Source organism: Galeopterus variegatus, unplaced genomic scaffold (assembly GCF_000696425.1).
Source record: "Galeopterus variegatus unplaced genomic scaffold, G_variegatus-3.0.2 Scaffold172, whole genome shotgun sequence".
NCBI classification, from domain to species: domain Eukaryota; kingdom Metazoa; phylum Chordata; class Mammalia; order Dermoptera; family Cynocephalidae; genus Galeopterus; species Galeopterus variegatus.
Genome location: NW_007726283.1, coordinates 366,548 through 385,626, shown reverse-complemented (window position 1 = coordinate 385,626; position 19,079 = coordinate 366,548). Strand labels below are relative to the sequence as shown.

Genomic DNA, 19,079 nt, shown 5'->3' with positions numbered 1-19,079 from the left:
CACACACACACACACACACACACACACACACACACACACACAGAGACAGCAGTTGCAGGCAAGTTAGATATATCATGATCTTTTATCCTATAATACTTTGGTGTATATTTCCTAGATATAGGGATATTATCTTATTCCAGTACAGTTATTACTTTTAACAAGAATACACTATTATGTCTAATCTATGGCTTGCGTTACAATTTGTCCTTAGAGAATTTCCCCTGTCCATGACAGCATTGGTCTAATGTTTGCTATTGCATTTAGTTGCCATGTCTTTTGCCTCTTTTAATCTGGAACGTTTTTCCAGCCTTTTTTTGTCTTTTATGACATTGACATCTCTGAAGAACTCATCTTGCCCTGTTTTTTTAATAGAATATTTCTCATTTTGGATTTGTTTGATATCTTCTATGATTAGATCCAGGTAATTCGTTTTTAGACAAAATACCACACAAGTGATATTGTGTCCTCAGAGTGTCACATCTGGAGGCAGATGATACCCATCTGTCCCTCATTAATGATATTAATTTTGATCACCTGGACCAGGTTATTACTGCTTTTCAGTCTATGGGGAGGTATTTTAGGACCATGTAGATATCTTGTTCCTCATCAAAATCCACTCCCCCTTCCCTCCGTCCAGATTTAGTATCCATTGATGGTTCTTTCCTGATCCAGTTATTCCTAGGATGATTACAAAATGATTATTTCCCAGCTCCAGCTCTGCCTCCATATTTGACACTTGGTACTCTTCTGTAAGCAACAGCTCCCTCTTTCCCCCCATTTGTTTATCTACTATCGGTACAGACTTATGGATTCCTGGGTTGTTTCCCCAATGGTTTACAATTCATTACTATACTTAAGTCTTTTGGTGCTCAAATTGTTCCAGATGTAGAAAATTGGAACTCCTTTAAACTGGTTCCTCTATACTTGTTACAGATCTCATCTTTTTAAAAAAAATTCTAGTAATAGTGGTATTGGCACCTCTTACTCCAGGCCCATGTTGTATTTATCCTGCCCCTGTCCTGAAACAGCCATTTTTCTGAAGTGCCCTGTTTCCTTTTAATGGAGAATAGTATTAGAGACCACAATCTGGGTGTTAGATGAACTCATTGCTACTGTGCTGTCTTTGGTTCTTGACCCGTTCAGTGGACAGAACTCAGAAATATGTACGTGTCACACACACACACACACACACACACAAGTATACAAATATACACTTACACATACATACAAACAAGTACCTGTGCACATATATACTCACATAATTTAGAAGTGATGAGTTCATACCAATACCTCCAATTTCAGTCCATCTTCCAAGGATTCTTGCTTTTCCTCATTCCATGTTTGTATATTCCTTCTTCTACGGTGAGAAACTTGTCTTCCAACAACATTAACACATTTGCTGATTTGCTCAATTCTCTAATACATCTAAAATTGTTCCAGAATTAGCCCAACATGTTTAACTTTTTCCTGCCTCTGTGGTTAGATTTATGCTATTTTTCTTTTGTCTCTCACTTTCCCTTTCAAATCTATTCATGAGGGAAACATTCCCCTGGCTTTTGGATAAAACTTGGGGCATTTCCATGACTTTTCTGATTATCGGAAGTAATAAAATGTCCTATGGTCATTTTAGATTGCAAGGCAAGTCTTGATCCAACATATTAATCATTAACTTTTATTTATTCAAAATTTAGGCTTCAACTCCCCAATATCTCACCTAGGGCCTGTAGTCAGTGGGCTTTATCCCCGCCGTCAAGGAAGAGGATGGAGTTGGCATCTTTCTTTTTGTAACTAACTCTTCCTGCACTTGATACCTGCTGATACGGACAGCTCAGTTCTGGGTGTGTGCGGGATGAGGCAGGGAGGTGCAGAAATTCCTGTTGTGGGCCAGTATTGCTTGGCGCTCTCTGGACTTGGCAGGGATTTAAAGCCGACTCTCTTGATGTTTTCTCTAGTGAGTTCTTTCATGGGTTCTCTGTAGGCACGTCTGCTGGACTCCTGGGCTATGACCCCATCACCTTTGGCAATGCCTCTCCTTCAGATGGCTGCTCCTAATTGCCCTCAGCATTCCTTCTCCAGCATTTCCTTCATACAGGCTCTTACTGTTGGGGTTTACTCACCCTGTCACACAAGTCATCTTGACCAGGACAATTAAATATGACCCCTGGCTGCTGTTCCTAGCCCAAGCTCCCCATCTGCTCCTTGGGATTCCCAGTGGGTTGGCCCAACGTCGGTAGCAGGGGTGGGGAGTGGGGGTGATTTCCCTTTCAGGGTCCTCTACTTGCAGCCATGAACTGCTCTTCTTCTTCAGGCATGAATTTTGCACATTTCTACCCTGACCTGGCTGCATCAACTCTCTGAGTGGCCCCATTCATTCCTTCTCACTAACTTGGACTTAGAATGTCAGCCCACATATCCTTTTTCCTTGAGGGTGAGGGAAGGGGACTCCCAGCACAGCAGCTGCTCTCTCCAAGAAAATCCATCATAAATTCTTTCTCAAGCTCTATTTGACCATTTTATATTCTCCTTGTGGGTTTTTGAGCTAACTGGTTAGAATTACCTCCTTTGAAATTACTCCATAGTAGTGCTGGTTGGTTAGCTCAGGTAGGTAGAGCACAGCTTTCGGATCCGCATACTGGCAGCCACAAAAACAAACGACCAAAGGAAAAAAAAAAAAAGAAAGAAAGAAATTACTCCATGGTTGTCTGGGACCGCACATTGGAATTTATATTTCTTGCCTTGTGATACTTCAGTTGGAAGCTCCAAAATCCTGTAAGGTAACATTAAATTAGATGAATTTACTATGCTTCCTAAAAACCTGATGTATACATAGCTACACGTGCTAACTGAACATGTATACAATTGGGCATAATTTTGCTAAAAGAGCGTATAAAAACACACTTAATTCTGTTTTCATTCTTTTCATACTTTGGGATGAATATATTCCTATGCTATTTATAAGTGCAAGGAATTTAATTTCATTTTAAAATGTAGTTAATATAATGCAATGTTAGTGGGAAAATAATGATGTTGCACCATTTCTTCTCACTACAGGCAGAATTCAAGAAACTGCTGTATGGCCTCTGTTTTTTTCATGCATTGGTACAAGAGAGAAGGAAATTTGGACCGCTGGGGTGGAATATTCCTTATGAGTTCAATGAGACTGATCTAAGAATCAGTGTACAACAACTCCACATGTTCCTGAACCAGTATGAGGTATCATAAAATCACAGCAAGGACATTACCTATTTTGCTCTTTATCATGTTGTAAGTGTTTGTACAGTAAGCAGGGACTTCTGATTAATTTCTGCTCTTATAAAACAAATATCAGGGTAGTTCCCACAACAGCTTATTAAGTAGTCCTTTATTATAGCAGGATATTACAACTGCTACAGTAGGTAGTTAGGATGTGAGTTTGTCTAGTAGGAACCTATATTTTATTATTTATTTTGACACATAAACACCTATGGAGATCTGAAAAGTGATTGTATTGTACTTATTTTGAAATGGAACTTACAAGACCATAATCAACCAGGTTCCAAAATGGAAAAAACCAAACAGACCAATTTTCTTTTTTTCTGAAGCATGACTATTTTTACAGAAATGTCATTATACTATTATTCCAAAGTTTAGATCATTTGTCAGGAAAACAAAGTATTTATGCAATTAATATTAACCTGAGGTATAGATTCTGGAAAGAAGCCGACTAGCCTAATGTTACATCAACCACATTTTATCCTCTGCAGTTCTGATGCACACACTCACACACACACATACACAAACACTGTGACAGCACCCTTTCTTTCTTTACCATTTGGTTACCAACTGGATTTTAAACATGCTTGCACCTTTGAAAAATTATTTGGTAAATCAACCCAAATGATCTATAAGGATATAAAGCTTTTTTTGAAAGTGAATCCTCTAAATTTTGGTAGAATTTTGTTCAAATTTAAGTAGACATATTTAACTAAATTATTCAATCAATGGAGTATCAAAAAACTTTGGTTTTTGAAACTTTTAGTAAATTATGATCATTGAACAAAAGGCATGCAGAAAGGAAGGCATTGAATTCTATCTCTAAAAAAGCAGAGGAGGAACTGAGCAAATATTGAGAGTTCAAATGGCACATCTAAACTGATGTAAAGAATCTTTTATCTGAGCTTTTGTGTTATATTGGGCAGATTCTTATTCTGTACTAAAATGGAAAGAATTGAGAAAACCTTCAACTTTGCAGCATCTTAATTTGGCAAAACATTCAAAAGAATCATAGATGTGATGGGTTTCTTTCTTATAGTAACATTTATTTTTTTAAAAAAAGGTGCTAATAATGGAAGCAAAAAAGCAAGTGATACAGTGCCTGAGGAAGTATTTGAGCTAAAATAATTACATGTTTTAATACAAAAATAATAATAATAAAATAAAAATATGAGGAGCTTTTCCATTTAGTACTTTCTTCTGGATACCTCAATTAAAAGTATGCAGGTATGCAAGGCTGGTTAAACACTTGAAAATCAGTTGATATAATCCTTCACATCAATGGGCTAAAGAAGAAAAATCACATAATCACATCAATAGATGCAGAAAAAGTATTTGACAAAATTCAACACCCATTCATGATAAAATAAAACTCTTGGTAAGCTAGGAATAGATAGAAACTCCTCAACTTGATAAAGAATATCTACAAAAAAGAGTACAGCTAACATTATACTTAATTGGTGAGAGACTAGAAACTTTCCCACTAAAATCAGGAACAAGGCAATGTCTCCCTCACCACTCCTTTTCACCATTGTACTAGGAGTCCTAGCTAATGCAATAAGACAAGAAAATGAAATAAAGGTAATTTGATTGGGAAGGAAGAAATAAAATTTTTATTCACAAATAACATGTCTATTAGTAAAATCCAAAATAACAAAAAAAATTCCCAGAACTAATAAGTGATCATACCAAGGTTGCAGTATACAAGGTTTATATAAAAAAGTCAATTTCTTTTCTATATACCAGCAATGAACAAGTGGAATTTTATGTAAAAAACACAATACCATTTATATTAGCATCCTCCAAAACAAAATACTTAGATGTAAATCTAAAAAAATATGTATAAGAGCTATATGAGGAAAACTACAAAACTGATGAAAGAAATCAGTGAATTAAATAAATGAAGAGATATTCCATGTTTATAAATAAGAAGACTCAATATTGTCAAGATCAGTTCTTCCCAACTTGATCTATAGATTCAATGTGATCCCAATCAAGTTGTTTTCTAGATATCAAGAAACTGATTCTAAAGTTTATAAGAGGCAAAAGACCTAGAATAGTCAATACGACACTGAAGAAGAGCAACGAAGTTGGAGGACTGACACTACCCAACTTCAAGACTTACTATGAAGCTTCAGTAATCAGGACAGTGTGATTGGTGAAAAAACGCGCAGATCAGTGGAACAGAATATAGAGTTCAGAAATAGACCCACATAAATATAGTCACTGATATTTGACAAAGGAGCAAAGGCAACACAATGGAGAAAAAATAGTCTTTTCAACAAATGGTGCTGGAACAACTGTACATACAAGGACCAAAAATGAATCTAGACACAGACCTTACACCCTTCACAAAAAGTAACTCAACATTGGTCACAAACCTAAACGTAAAACACAAATCTATAAAACTTTCAGTTGATAACATAGAAGAAAATCTACATGATATTGGTTGTGTGATACGACACCAAAGGAAGAATTGAAAAGTTCAACTTTATTAAGATTAAAAATTCCTGCTGTCTGAAAGACACTGTAAAAAGAATGAAAAGACAGGCCATAGACTGGTAGGAAATTTTGCAAAAGACACATCTGATAAAGGTCTGTTATCCAAAATATACAAATAACTCTTAAAACTCAGCAATGAGCAAACAAACTACTCAATTAAAAAATGGGTCAAGGACCTTAACAGATACCTCACCAAAAGAGACATATGGATGGCAAATAAGCATATGAAAAGATGCTGCACATCATATGCTATCAGGGAAATTCAGATTAGGACAATGAGATACCACTACACACCTATTAGAATAGCCCAAATCCATAACACTGACAACACCAAATGCTGGTGAGGATGTGGAACAACAGGAACTCTCATTCATGGCTGGTGGGAGTGCACACTAGTGCGGTCACTTTGGAAGACAATTTGGTGGTTTCTTACAGAAGTAAACATATTCTTACCATATGATCCAGCAGTTGTGCTCCTTGATATTTACTCAAAGTAGTTGAAAACTTATGTCCACACAAAAACCTGCACATGAATATTTATAGATGCTTTATTCCTAATTACCAAAACAACCAGGATGTCCTTCTATATGTGAGTAGAGAAACCGTATTACATCCAGACAATGGAACATTATTCAGTGCTAAAAAGAAATGAGCTATCAAATCATGAAAAGACATGGAGACAACATAAATGTTTATTGCTAAACGAGAGAAACCAGTCTGAAAAGCCTACATATTGTGTGATTCCAACAATATGAAGTCTAGAAAAGACAAAATTATGGAGACACTAAAAATATCATTGGTTGCCAGGGCTTAGGTGGGAAGGAGGAAGAAATAAATGGAGCAAAGAGGATTTTTAGGGCAGTGAAAATATTCTGTGTGGTATTAGAATGGTGGATGCACATCATTATAAATCTGTCCAAGTTTATAGAATGTACAACACTAAGAGTGGATCCTAATGCTAACTACAGGCTTTGAATAATAATGATGTGTCAATGTAGTTTTATCAGTTGTACTAAATGTATCACTCTGGTAGGGGATGCTGATAACAGAGGAGGCTATGCATGTCTGGGGGCAGGGGATATATGGGAAATCTCTGTATTTTCTGCCCTATTTTGGTGTGAACCTAAAACTGTTCTATAAAAATAACCTCTCTTTTAAAAAGTGCAAATCAGGAGTTCCAGTCAAGATGGCAGAGTAGACCGTCTGCAGCATAAAAATGTAACAACAGCCAAGCTGGGGTCACCGGAGCTCAGGGGAAGAGGAGGAGAGACCCACAGAGTTCATGAAGGCGGGGAAACCACGATGAGAGAAAGAAAAAACTGCTTGGAGTGTATTGAAATGCAGCTGTGCCCTTTGGATGGAGTTGCTTGGAGGCAGCAGGGGAGAGGAGGGCCTTGGTGGTCCCCAGGACAGCAAGACCACTAATAGGGTTCCTGTGGACCCACGCAGGAGTGAGGAGTCAGAGCAGCTGAAAAAGGGGAGCCATTCAGAGGCCAGTGAGTCATCGCAAGGGACTGTGCAGGGCCTGTCCCATGGGAAGTGTTTGTAGCATGGGCGGTGGGGGAGACAGGCCCACTGGGAGAACACTGCGACACAGCAAGGACAGCCGATCTGCCCCCCATTCAATGCAGAACCACTCAGAAAAGACTGGTCGGGATTGCAGAATTGCATGGGGAGCAGTTTGATGAAAAAACTCAGGCCCAGATCAGAGTTTCTACACAACCCAGGTGCATCCAGTCTCTGGAGAGCTGGAAGTACCTATAAGGTCAACCATTAAACCCTGAGCTGCACAAAAAGCCTTCCCTAGGGAAACAGCAGCAAAGCAGCAATTTAGCTCAACCACACAGCTCAAGTACTGGTTCCTACAGGAAGTTCCCCCATTTTAGAAGTAAGCAAAGGACAAAAAATTAGTTCTGATCCATGCACACCACAGCGCCTAGGGACCTGCCAGGGGACCTGAAGCATGAAGCCAGGGACCGGACCACCCGCCCACATCCAGGCACACTGCCAGCATTAAGGAGCATGCCCAAAACATCACCTCCATGTGGGTGGCCCACACAGCCACCACAGTAACCACGGTTGCTGCAGAAGTGGCTAGACATCACAACCACCATGCAGATGGTCCGCCAGCCACTGTAGTGCTTTGACATAAGGAGAGTCACCAGCAGAGACCAAAGAAAAGAAGAGGATGTCTCTCTCCACGAAGCCCATTCCAGAGTGACAGAAGAAGCATCTGCTTTATGATAATATTGGGGGACCTGAACACACCTCTCAGCATTGGACAGATCATCTAGGCAACAAGTCAACAGAGTAATTGTTACTCTTTCAGAGGGAGAGAAGAAATCTAGGGTCATCAGTGGTGTGAGGGGGGAGGGAAAGGGGGATAGGGAGAGATTGGACAAGGGGCATAAAGAATAAGTACAATTTGTAACAATATGTATATACTAGCAATATTGATTTGATCAACATATGTCAACATTGAATCTCAAAAATATGTATAATCAATTATGATTCAATAAAAAAAATTTTTTTTAATTAAAAAATTTTTTTAAAAGTGCAAATCAGTGAAAAGATTTGGTTCAATATAACTGATTTGGAACATCCTTCTATGCCGTGCTAACTAGTTTGGTAGTTATTCTATATTGATGTGCTTTTAGTAGAATATTTGCATTTTAGAAAGACCACCCTGGCAACAGAGTAGAGAGTAGATTAGAGGGTTTTCGGTGCCAGGCCAGTTTTAGAAAATATTATGAATTGAATTGTGTCCCCCAAAAGACATGTTGAAGTTCTAATCATGGTACCTCAGAATGTGACCTTATTTTGGAATGGGGTCATTGCGTATATAACTACTTAAGTTAAAATGAGGTCATGTAGGAGTAGGGTGGGGCCTTAATCCAGTATGACTGGTGTAATCATAGGAAGAAGGACTTTTGGACACACAGAGAAAGGAAAGATACATGGAGGAGCTGCCAGAAAAAAGAGGCAGGAAGGATCCTCATGGAGGCTGTGGAGGAAGAGTAGCCCTGCCAATACCTTGATTTCAGTCTTTTAGCCTCCAGACTATTAGATAATAAATTTCTATTATTTTAAGTCACCTAATGGCAGTCATAGGAAGGTAATACAGAAGACCATTGTGATATCCCAGGCAGGAGATAAAAAGAGTTTAAACTGAAGCATTTGAGCTAGAATAGGGAGCATGGTAGAGTTACCATAGATATGCAGAGGAAAGGATCGAAAATGACACATATTAAATGGTAAAGAGAGGGGGAGAAGTCCTGGCTTATGTTTGTTTTCTAGTGTGAGTTGGCTGTGTTACCATTCACTAATCCAGACAGGGAACTGCCAGGAAGTAATAGTGTATAGCAGGTGAGTGAGAAGATATCTAGGTAAAAATGCCTAGTTGGCTCTCGGCATATAGATATAAAACTCCAGGGAAGAGAGAAAACACAAAATAGAGATTTGTGAATTAGTCAAGTGTTAGAAGAAGCTCCAAACATAGGAGATTTTACAGGGAAGCCTCGTGGCATAAGAAAAAAACAAATGACTGAGTGTTGGTGAGCACCAAATATCAATGGTGGGAGAAAGGATGGAAGATGTGAAAATTACAGGCTGAGCAGGCAGGAAAAAAGCAGAAGAGAACAAGTTGAGTAAGTAGGGAATATCAAGAATAGCCCATTCATCAAATGCTACAGAGTAAACTAAGTGCCCATTGGATTTGCAACAGTAACTTCAAAAGAGTATTATATGTCTTTAAATGCTGTACCCCATCTAGCCTACAGAACTTTGCAGAAATAATACTGTATTTGGGAAAAATGACTAATTTATACATGTCATTTATACATTTATACATGACTAATTTATATTGCACTTTCATCAAGAATCTTTTAATGTCATATATAACTGACTGAACTGGTTTCTTCTATTAAACAACAATTCTGCAGTGCTTCCCATTTCTTCTGCTACTTGACAAACTGCTACTTGTGAGTCACATATAATTCCTTAAGAGTTACAGAGGGATTCACTGAGAAATGTCAATTCACAGCTCCCTTTGATATCATTAAGTCTAACGCAATCCTTCATCAACAATCAACATTTTTTTCTTAAAACAAAAATGATCCAATGTCCTAACAAAGAAAGCAATCAGAATTAACTGTCCCTCTTTCTCTCTCTCTGTCTCTCTCTGTCTCTCTGTCTCTCTCTCTCTCACTCTCTCTCTCTCACACACACACACACGCATGCAAAACCTAGACTAAAACAGTCATTGCCATCAAGGGAATGAATAGAACGAGGAAATCAAATGAAAGAGGGATAGATGCACTAATCTCCACTTGGGAATGAGAATGGGTTTATGGTTGAAAAATAAAATAAAATCCCAGGGCCTCCTAACTTGTACCAGAATGTGCTCTCCTAGCTCCTAAGTTGGTACAGTGGGTCAGCCATGGCAATGAAACAAAATCTATGTTCTAATTCTAATTTTCTGTGAATAAAAGTCAAACTGGAAAAAAAAAATGAGGGATTTTAGGAGTCTTCGCTCTATGCCTTGGAAATATGAACTTTGTAGGTTCCCTCCACCACAGTCAAGAATATATAAAGAAGAAAAGCAAGCCCCTGGGAAGGTGAAATCTGTAGGCAAACCTTGGGCATTCAAGAGGAATCGAACATTAATAGAAACTTGAACAAGATTTCACAAAAATGTTTTGGCTGAAATACATCATCAAGCACATATTTCTGGTCAGGTGCTGGGCATCTATAAGCTGATGTAACATGATGTGATTTGTAAAAAATTATAGGCCAAGGAGTACAGAAAAACTTGGGAAGCAAACAGAATAAGAAATGATTATCTTATGGAATCCTATTTCTATGAAGAATTACTAAATGCTGCTGTTCTCCATTTTTCATTCTCTGCCTGCTTCAAAGTAATAGAACCACCAACCACTCGGCCCTCAAACTAGAAATGTGGGAGTCACTGATGCTCAGTGATTCCTTATCCCTCCCCAGCCATATCTTACCTTCCACACTCCCCACCTCCACCCTCTATCCCGTGCCTTATACTGAGCAACTACAGTCAGCTTGCTTGTCTCCATTGTGATGTGTTTTTTCACATCTCTGAGCTTTCACATATATTTTCCTCCTACTCTTGGGTGCCCTTTTCTGTACTCAATCCTTGTCTACGTTTGGGACTCTTTTTTGAATACTCAACTCAGACTCAGGAATGAATTTTGCCGCCCATTGGTACATTTCCACATGCCTCTTTGGCTGATAGTTACTTCGTCCAGCCTTGTGTTCAGGACTTGAATACTCAACTCAGACTCAGGAATGAATTTTGCCGCCCATTGGTACATTTCCACATGCCACTTCGGCTGATAGTTACTTCGTCCAGCCTTGTGTTCAGGACCCTCATCATTATGGGAGAATACCTATAAAAACAGGAGGTGATTGCAGATTATTTTGATCTTCCATGGTCTACTTGCCCATAATCTCTGAGATCCTGTCCCTAAAATACTATAGCATAGTGACCAGAAACATGGGTACCCAGACCTCAATATGCTCTGGCAGTCTTGACAGAGCTGGTGATACATATACATTACTGGGAACTACAAACTTTTGCTGAGAGGTGGAGCACATTTTGCCAAATCAGGAGCCACTAAGCTATATGGTGACTTTGATTTATTTACTCTTGTATCCTCAGTACCTAAACCAATGCATGGAGTAGGTAGCTTTGTAAGTGTTTAATGAATCAATGATAAGTAGAACGATCTTCAAGTTCTCAAAAACAAAAATGGCAAAACTACTATTTGTAGAAATGTAACATAATAATTGCTGCATTTAAAATGAATGAGAAATGGGAAAAGTGTTCAATAAATGGTGATAGAATAATTGGTTATTTGCTAAGGTTAGATTCTTCATACTATATAATTCCTGATGAATTAATAAAAAGCTAAATAGGAATATTTAAATATAAAAGAAGAAAATACGGGTGGATATACATTACGTATTTGGCAAATGGGCAATTGCTTTGTTGTTCTTATATTGGTAATTGTGTGTGTGTGAGGCCCAACCCTAACTCCTCACCCTCACCCCAACTTCACCCCCAAGGCAACCAATTTCTCCTAAACTCATTGCCTTAAGTTCCAGTTCTACCAAATAACAAGTCTCATAATTTCTAACCTTTAATTCTATAAATTTCCCCTCTCTACTCATTACTACCTACTCTTCCCTAGTGCTAATATTTTTATTGAAGAGATTCCTCAAAGTGGGATCACTGGAATGTAGGATATGTACACTGCAAATTTTAACAAATAACTGTAAGAGAATGCAAAGCACAAAAATGGTAAAAATAAATCCTCATGTAAAGGAATGCTATATTTTAGTATAAAATATTTTTAAATGTTGCTATATTAAAATACCATAAACTATTAAACATCATACAAATAAAAGACACATAAAAATGGAAAAAATAACCAAAATTTATTGACAGATTGATTCAATATCTTTTTAAAAAGCTTTTTATAAGAAAAAAATAATTCAAATTAGAAAAACACATAAATGAAGTCAATAATTATAAAATAAGAAATACAAGTCATGAATAGACATTTTTAAAATGTCCATAACAAAAACATAATTGAAAGTTGAAAACAATCTTACTGTTTGTCAATTTTTTCCCCCTAAATGATTATACAGTACTCGGTTTTGTCGACAGCAGTGAGAAATGGAATTCTCTGTACTGCTGGTAGGTATGTAAGTATTTACGCTCAGGATAAAAGAAATTGAAATGTGAGAAATCAATATCATTGCATTCATAAACATTTAAAAATTCTGTATACTAGAGAACATAATAAAAAATCAAAAAGAAGACTAGCAAAGATATTTCCACAAATTTGATAAAGACCAATTTATAAGAGCTTATACAAATAAACAAAACTATTAAAATTTTAATATAAAAAAAGGATAGGAGGTTACTCCAGAGGACAACAAATGTTATTAAACATTTGAAAAAATTATGAGCCTTAACAGTACTCTAGAAAATGCAAATTAAAATAATATTCATTATCTTTGACCTATCAAATTATCAAAGATTTAAAAACTGTCTCTTAGAGTTGGTATAGCCTTTTGGAAAAGCAGTTTGGTAACATTTATAAGTTGCTTTTTATAAGCTCCTTTCCTTGGGGAAAAACACAGTAATTTCCTTTATGGAAATCTAGACTAAAAATATCATTAGAAATTTTAAGAAATGTATATTTAATGAAACATACTTCAACACATTAAAAAAACAGCAAAAAAATTAGGAGCAACTGAAGTGCTCAAAATAAGACAATTATTAAAATAGTATTGTCAAAGAATGGTTCAGAAATGGTAAAAGAAATATGAAATTTGGTGAAAAAACAAATGCAAAATTGTGTATACAGTGTGATTCCAATTGTCATAGTATATATGTATATAAAAAGGTGGTGAAAGAAATTAACAGTTTATCTGTTAACTATGTCACTTAGCACTGTGAGGTTTGCAAGGATGTGTTGCAAGGATGACATTATGATCTAGCTCATTTGTGTCTTGGACATAGTAGGTACTCAAATAATGCTGGTTGAATAGTAAACGAGTTCACAAGTCAATAGAGGACTTCTGTCCTCAACATTGAATGGAAATGAAAAACCACAAAAGGAGAGAAAGACCCTGGGAAAAACTGGAATTAGCAGGGCAGTATATAAAGGGAAATTGTTAATACAAACTTTATGCAAGATGTTTAACTTAATGAAACAAGAAACACGATTCTATATAATGTGCTACTGATAACTCAACTGGTTGAGTGACTTGAGCTCTTAATTTGAGGAACTGCCTTACGACGCTCTGCGATACATGACCGGCGAGTGCAATTACGGTGGCAGGGTCACCGACGACTGGGACCGGCGCACGCTGCGCAGCATTCTAAACAAGTTCTTCAACACAGAACTAGTTGAAAATCCAGACTATAAATTTGACTCGAGTGGCATCTATTATGTCCCTCCTTCTGGTGATGTAAGTATGCCTTTCAAAAAATTAAAAGCTGCACAGGCATTCCTCTGGTAGAAATGATATTGCAAACCCCATGCACAGATGGAGTTAGTGGTTTCCTTTTTGCTGTAAAGTGAGAACTATTACAAACGTGTCTCACCCAAGAATAGCTTCCTCAGTGGCTGGAAATTATATCAAAATAAATCCAGTCCTTTGGGTAAAAAAGACGTTTCCCCAGTTAAAATGAAAATATACCGGGAAGAGATTCCAGAACATTATTAACAATAATGTTTAATATTTACATCACAATTATTTGTATCAGTTACAAGCACTTATCTCACTAGAACATCAAATTAACATTAGCATTATTATCTTATCCTTTTACAAATGAGAAAGCAGGTTCATTAAGGTTGAATGACTTGCCCAAGGCCACGCAGCTGGAAGGTGACAGTCACAGAACCACCACAGCACACGTCCAAGGTTTCCTTCTGCTCTTCTTCCGTCCTATCCACTGCTTTCAGGTTATCACACAATAGATTTCCAAGGACTGCCACAACAACCAAGTTGGTTCTCAGTTTTATTCCCAGGAGTCAAAGGACAAATATTGAAAGTTAAACACATGGCCACATGTAACAGAGACACATCCTATAACCCCCCAACCCTAACCCCATCATCTACTAGGATTAATATTAGCTGAGGGCAGATATTGATATCGATGAAGGGAAGTATCAGTCCCAGAGCCTAGGCCACCGATTGGGTGGAGCCAGTCATCATGGGAGATTGGGAAGCAAGATCTCCAATGATGAATTGTCAAGTGAGGAAAAAGCAAGATGAAGTAAGGTGTGTGTAACATTACCCCTTATGGTAAAACTGTCAATGGCCAAACCCCACTTACCATATATGTGTATGGATGTTTGCATGTGATTATATGAGTATCAAGAACGGTATTAAATTTTGATAGAAGTCCATGTAAATAAAATACAAAGTGTGCACCCATGCATAAAAAGATATGTAACATTTATGGTGGTTATGTAGGCATAATAAAATTTTAGATAATTTTACTTTTCTGAATTGGGTGGATTTTTTACAATATGAGTAAACAAAATAACCAGAGTAAATCAGAAAAAAAAGTATTTTTGTTGTAACAAATTTAAGAATAGTCATCAGCAAAATGTGACACACAGATTTCCCTGGAGGAAATTTCTAAATGAAGTTACCAGAATTCCTCTCACCCCGTTTAAAAGCCTATTCCAAATGAATGGTGCATTTTCTTTTTCTCTCAAAATATGTCCATATATATTTTTAAAACTTTTGGCCCACGCTGAAAGAAAATGAAAGCATTCAGGGTCCAGTCTCACAGGCTCATCCACTCAATAATTTGAGTATTGAAAATTACCTCTTTTCTGTGAGTTCTACAGGAGAATGGATTTCTAACCTCCTGACTTCTTGATATTCATCTTTGCAGCACAAAAGTTACATCGAATACACAAAGACTCTGCCACTGACCCCAGCACCAGAAATCTTTGGGATGAATGCCAATGCAGATATCACTAAAGATCAGTCAGAAACTCAACTGCTGTTTGATAACATTCTTCTTACCCAGGTGAGTTCTCTGTACAGGAGCTGGCTTCTGAGGCCTGTGAAGGGTACTCCTCAAACAGCATGTGCCAGCACAGCAGAGGCTCCCTCAACAATTATTATTATCTTTTTTTTACAAATTTATTTACTTATTTTTAATTTTTTTCATTGTATGTGTTTATGCGGTAGTTTGTTGCTTCAATAAACACATATATTGTATAATCAGAATAGTTAGCATATCTATCACCTAAATGTTTATCATTTCTTTGTGGTTATAACGTTCAAGATCCTCTTTTCTGGCTATCTTGAAATATATAAAACAATATTATTAGTTATTGTCACCCTAGGGCTCCAGAACTTATTCTTCCTATCTAACTGTAACTGTGCACCTTTGTACCAGTCTACCAGCTTTACCCTAGGCCCCCACCCACTGTCACCTCCCTTTCCCTGCATCTGGTAACCACCATTCTACTTTGTACTTCCTCTTTTTAATTTATTTTTCTTAATTGACCATGATAATTGTATATATTTATGGAGTACAATATCTTTGGGTACATTCATACTGTGTGCAATGATCCTATCAGGGTGCTTAGTATACTCATCACCTCAAACATTTGTCACTTATATTTGTTAGGAACATTTGATGTCATTTTGACTAGCTATTCAAAGATACACAGTACTTTGTTGTTAACTGTAATCTGCTTATATTACCATAGAACCCTAGATCCCATTCTTCCTATCCCTCTACTATTTTGTATTCACTGACCACCCTCTCTTCCTCCCCCATCCTATTCCCCCGACCACTCTCTAGTAACCACTACTCTACTCTCTACTTCTATGGGATCAACTTTTTTTAGCTTCCACAGATGAATGAGAACATGTGGTATTTCTGTGTGCCTGGCTTATTTCACTTAATTTTCTCCCAGCTCATCCATGTAGCTGCAAATGGCAGAATTCCATTCTGTTTTGTGACTGAGTAGTATTCCATTGTGTATAAGCTCATCCATGTAGCTGCAAATGGCAGAATTCCATTCTGTTTTGTGACTGAGTAGTATTCCTTTGTGTACATTTTCTTTATCCAGTCGTCCACGGAAGGACATTTAGGTTGGTTCCAACTTTCGGCTATTGTGAATAGAGCCGTGATAAACATGGGAGTGCAGGTGAGCCTTCAACTTGTTGATTTCTATTCCTCACACACACACACACACACACACACACACACTGTACATTTTCTTTATCCAGTCGTCCACGGAAGGACATTTAGGTTGGTTCCAACTTTCGGCTATTGTGAATAGAGCCGTGATAAACATGGGAGTTTGGGTGAGCCTTCAACTTGTTGATTTCTATTCCTTTCAGTATACTCCCAGTAGCAGGATTCCTGAATTATATGGTAGTTCCATTTGTAGTTTGAGAAAATTCCATACTGTTTTCCACAGTGGCTATACTAATTTACATTCCTACCCACAATGTAGGAGAGTTCTCTTTAATTCTCATCCTTGCCAGCAGTTTCTAATAATAGCCACTCCGACTTGGGTGAGATGATATCTCATTGTGGTTTAGATTTGCATTTATCTGACAGTTAGTGATGTTGAGCAAGTTTTCATATACCTGTTGGCCATTTGTATGTCTTCTTTTGAAAAAATGTCTATACAGTTCCTTTGCCCATTTTTTAATCGAATTCTTTGGCTTTTTATTATTGTTATTTCAGTTCTTTGAATATTGTCCTCACACAGTTTTATCTGTTAAAGTAGGGAAGGAAGCATTGAAAGGAAAAGAAAAAAAAAAAAAATACACGCATACCTTAAATGTGTGGGTTTTTTCCATCAGCCTTTTGTTTTGGAACCAAGGCCTATTGCTGAGTATTACTCTGCTTCTAGGAGTTCCATTTTGCTTTTCTTGCATGAACCATACCCAAATACATCATCTATTGTGTCCTTTTAAGATTTCTTTAAAGTAGAAGAATTTCAGAGATACTTGAGAAACAGATTGACTACAGAATCTATTTACATAGAATCTTACCTATTTTATTTTCCAGTTTCTTACTAATTCAACAGCAACTTTTAAAAATGACCGTATATAAAAAATATTCCAGATCACATAACCTAGTTTACATAGAAACAGTTTCTTTCACACTAATATTTTATCAGAGAACATAATATGTGAAAATATATGTTTGCAATAGTAAGTACAAAATGAATAAAAAGGTGTAGGAGAAAAATACAGCTGAATTTTGGCTGACATGCAGCCCTGATTGGCATAGAAGAGAGTAACTTTCAAAGACATCAGAATTTAATATGCTGTGGGCACCAGTCAGTACATTTGAATGAAAAACATATGTTCATCTTGCTTGTCTATTAAGAGATCTTCTTGTGTATTGTTCCCCCTTTCGAAGATGTGCTCAGTTATTTATTTGTTGTCAATTTTTTTTACTTTTGAAAGTAAATTAGTCCAATTGCAAGAGTTCCCATAATGATTAAATGAAATTTTAATAAATTAAGGATGAATATTCAGACAAGCAAATTATCCTACTGAGTTCTATTTTTATGGAATCTTAGAGTAGAAATGATAATAGTTAATACTTATATAGTGCTTACTGTGTGCTAGCACTGTTCTAAATGCTTAATGTATAACAATGTAATGCTTATGGCGATCCTATGAGGGACTATTATTATTCCCATTATTCCCATTTTACAGCTAGAAAACTGAGGCACAGAAGTAGTTTGCTCAAAGTTAGCTTTGGACTCGAAGCCAAGCAGTCTGGCTCCCACTAGTTTGGCTCCAGAATCTGCATTCTAAACCACTGTGCTGTACTCTCTTTGTGGATTCTAAACATGGAGAAGACGTAGAAGACAGATAGCCAGAGATGCTGAAAAAGCTAAAAGTTAGGAAGATAATATGTTGTGCTATCATTGATAGAAGAGTCTATGGAACTCCTTTCTTTGGTCTATTTTACAAAGACACTTTTTAATAACGCAGAAAAGGACTGAGAGCACTTTTACGTCTATCGTATATGTTAACAGCACTAAAATCAGTTATTGCTTGGGTGTAAAAATATATATACAAACACGAATAAGTAGATCTTTAGGAACATTAAAGGCATGTAAGACATAATAGTCTGACAACAGGACCTTTACCTTGTCTTTTGACTTTATTTAAACGTGATGGGGTGTGCGACATTACAGAATACACATGAGCTCGTTCTAACAGAAAATGACTCAGAACCAAACAAATAAATTTAAATACACAAGAGGTATCTTTTCAGTATGTGATTAAAACACCTCTTTCAATATTCTCAAACACAGATTGGCAAGTGCAATCGTTCAGTGATTCTAGACTGGGTTATCACTATTCGGAGGGAAAGAGACCAGAACTACAGAGCTTGGAGAATGAGTTAACGATGACAAGACTTTTATATTATGTATTAACCAATATACACGTATCTTAGAAAAAATAAAAGAGGGAGCTATCAGAGTTGAGAATGTTGCTTTTGTGGAGCTCTTTTGCTTGTGCTTAACTACCACACTCTATTTTGAATAGAAAAATGTTTCAACTTAAAATATTGTAAAACTAGATAGGGTCTAGGATCTCTGAAAAAGTTAAACTCTGTGATGTCTCCTTGAAAATGGATTCCATGCATCTTTAATTGTTTAATAAAAGGAAAATAATCCTTAGAAGATTCCAAACAGGGGGCCGGCCCGGTGGCGCACTGCTATAGTGCGCCGCTTGGGAAGTGCGGCAGCGCTCCCGCCCGAGGGTTT

The 19,079-nt window shown here is 37.1% G+C and overlaps 1 protein-coding gene across 1 annotated transcript in view; it reads left to right on the top strand.

The window, feature by feature from the left end:
- The window catches only part of DNAH7 (dynein, axonemal, heavy chain 7), a 250,129-nt gene that overhangs the window by 213,702 nt on the left and 17,348 nt on the right, over positions 1-19,079 (top strand). The window contains 3 exon segments of the mRNA XM_008563289.1: positions 3,052-3,213; positions 13,582-13,767; positions 15,209-15,346. Of these exon segments, the coding sequence (XP_008561511.1) occupies positions 3,052-3,213; positions 13,582-13,767; positions 15,209-15,346 (486 nt within the window).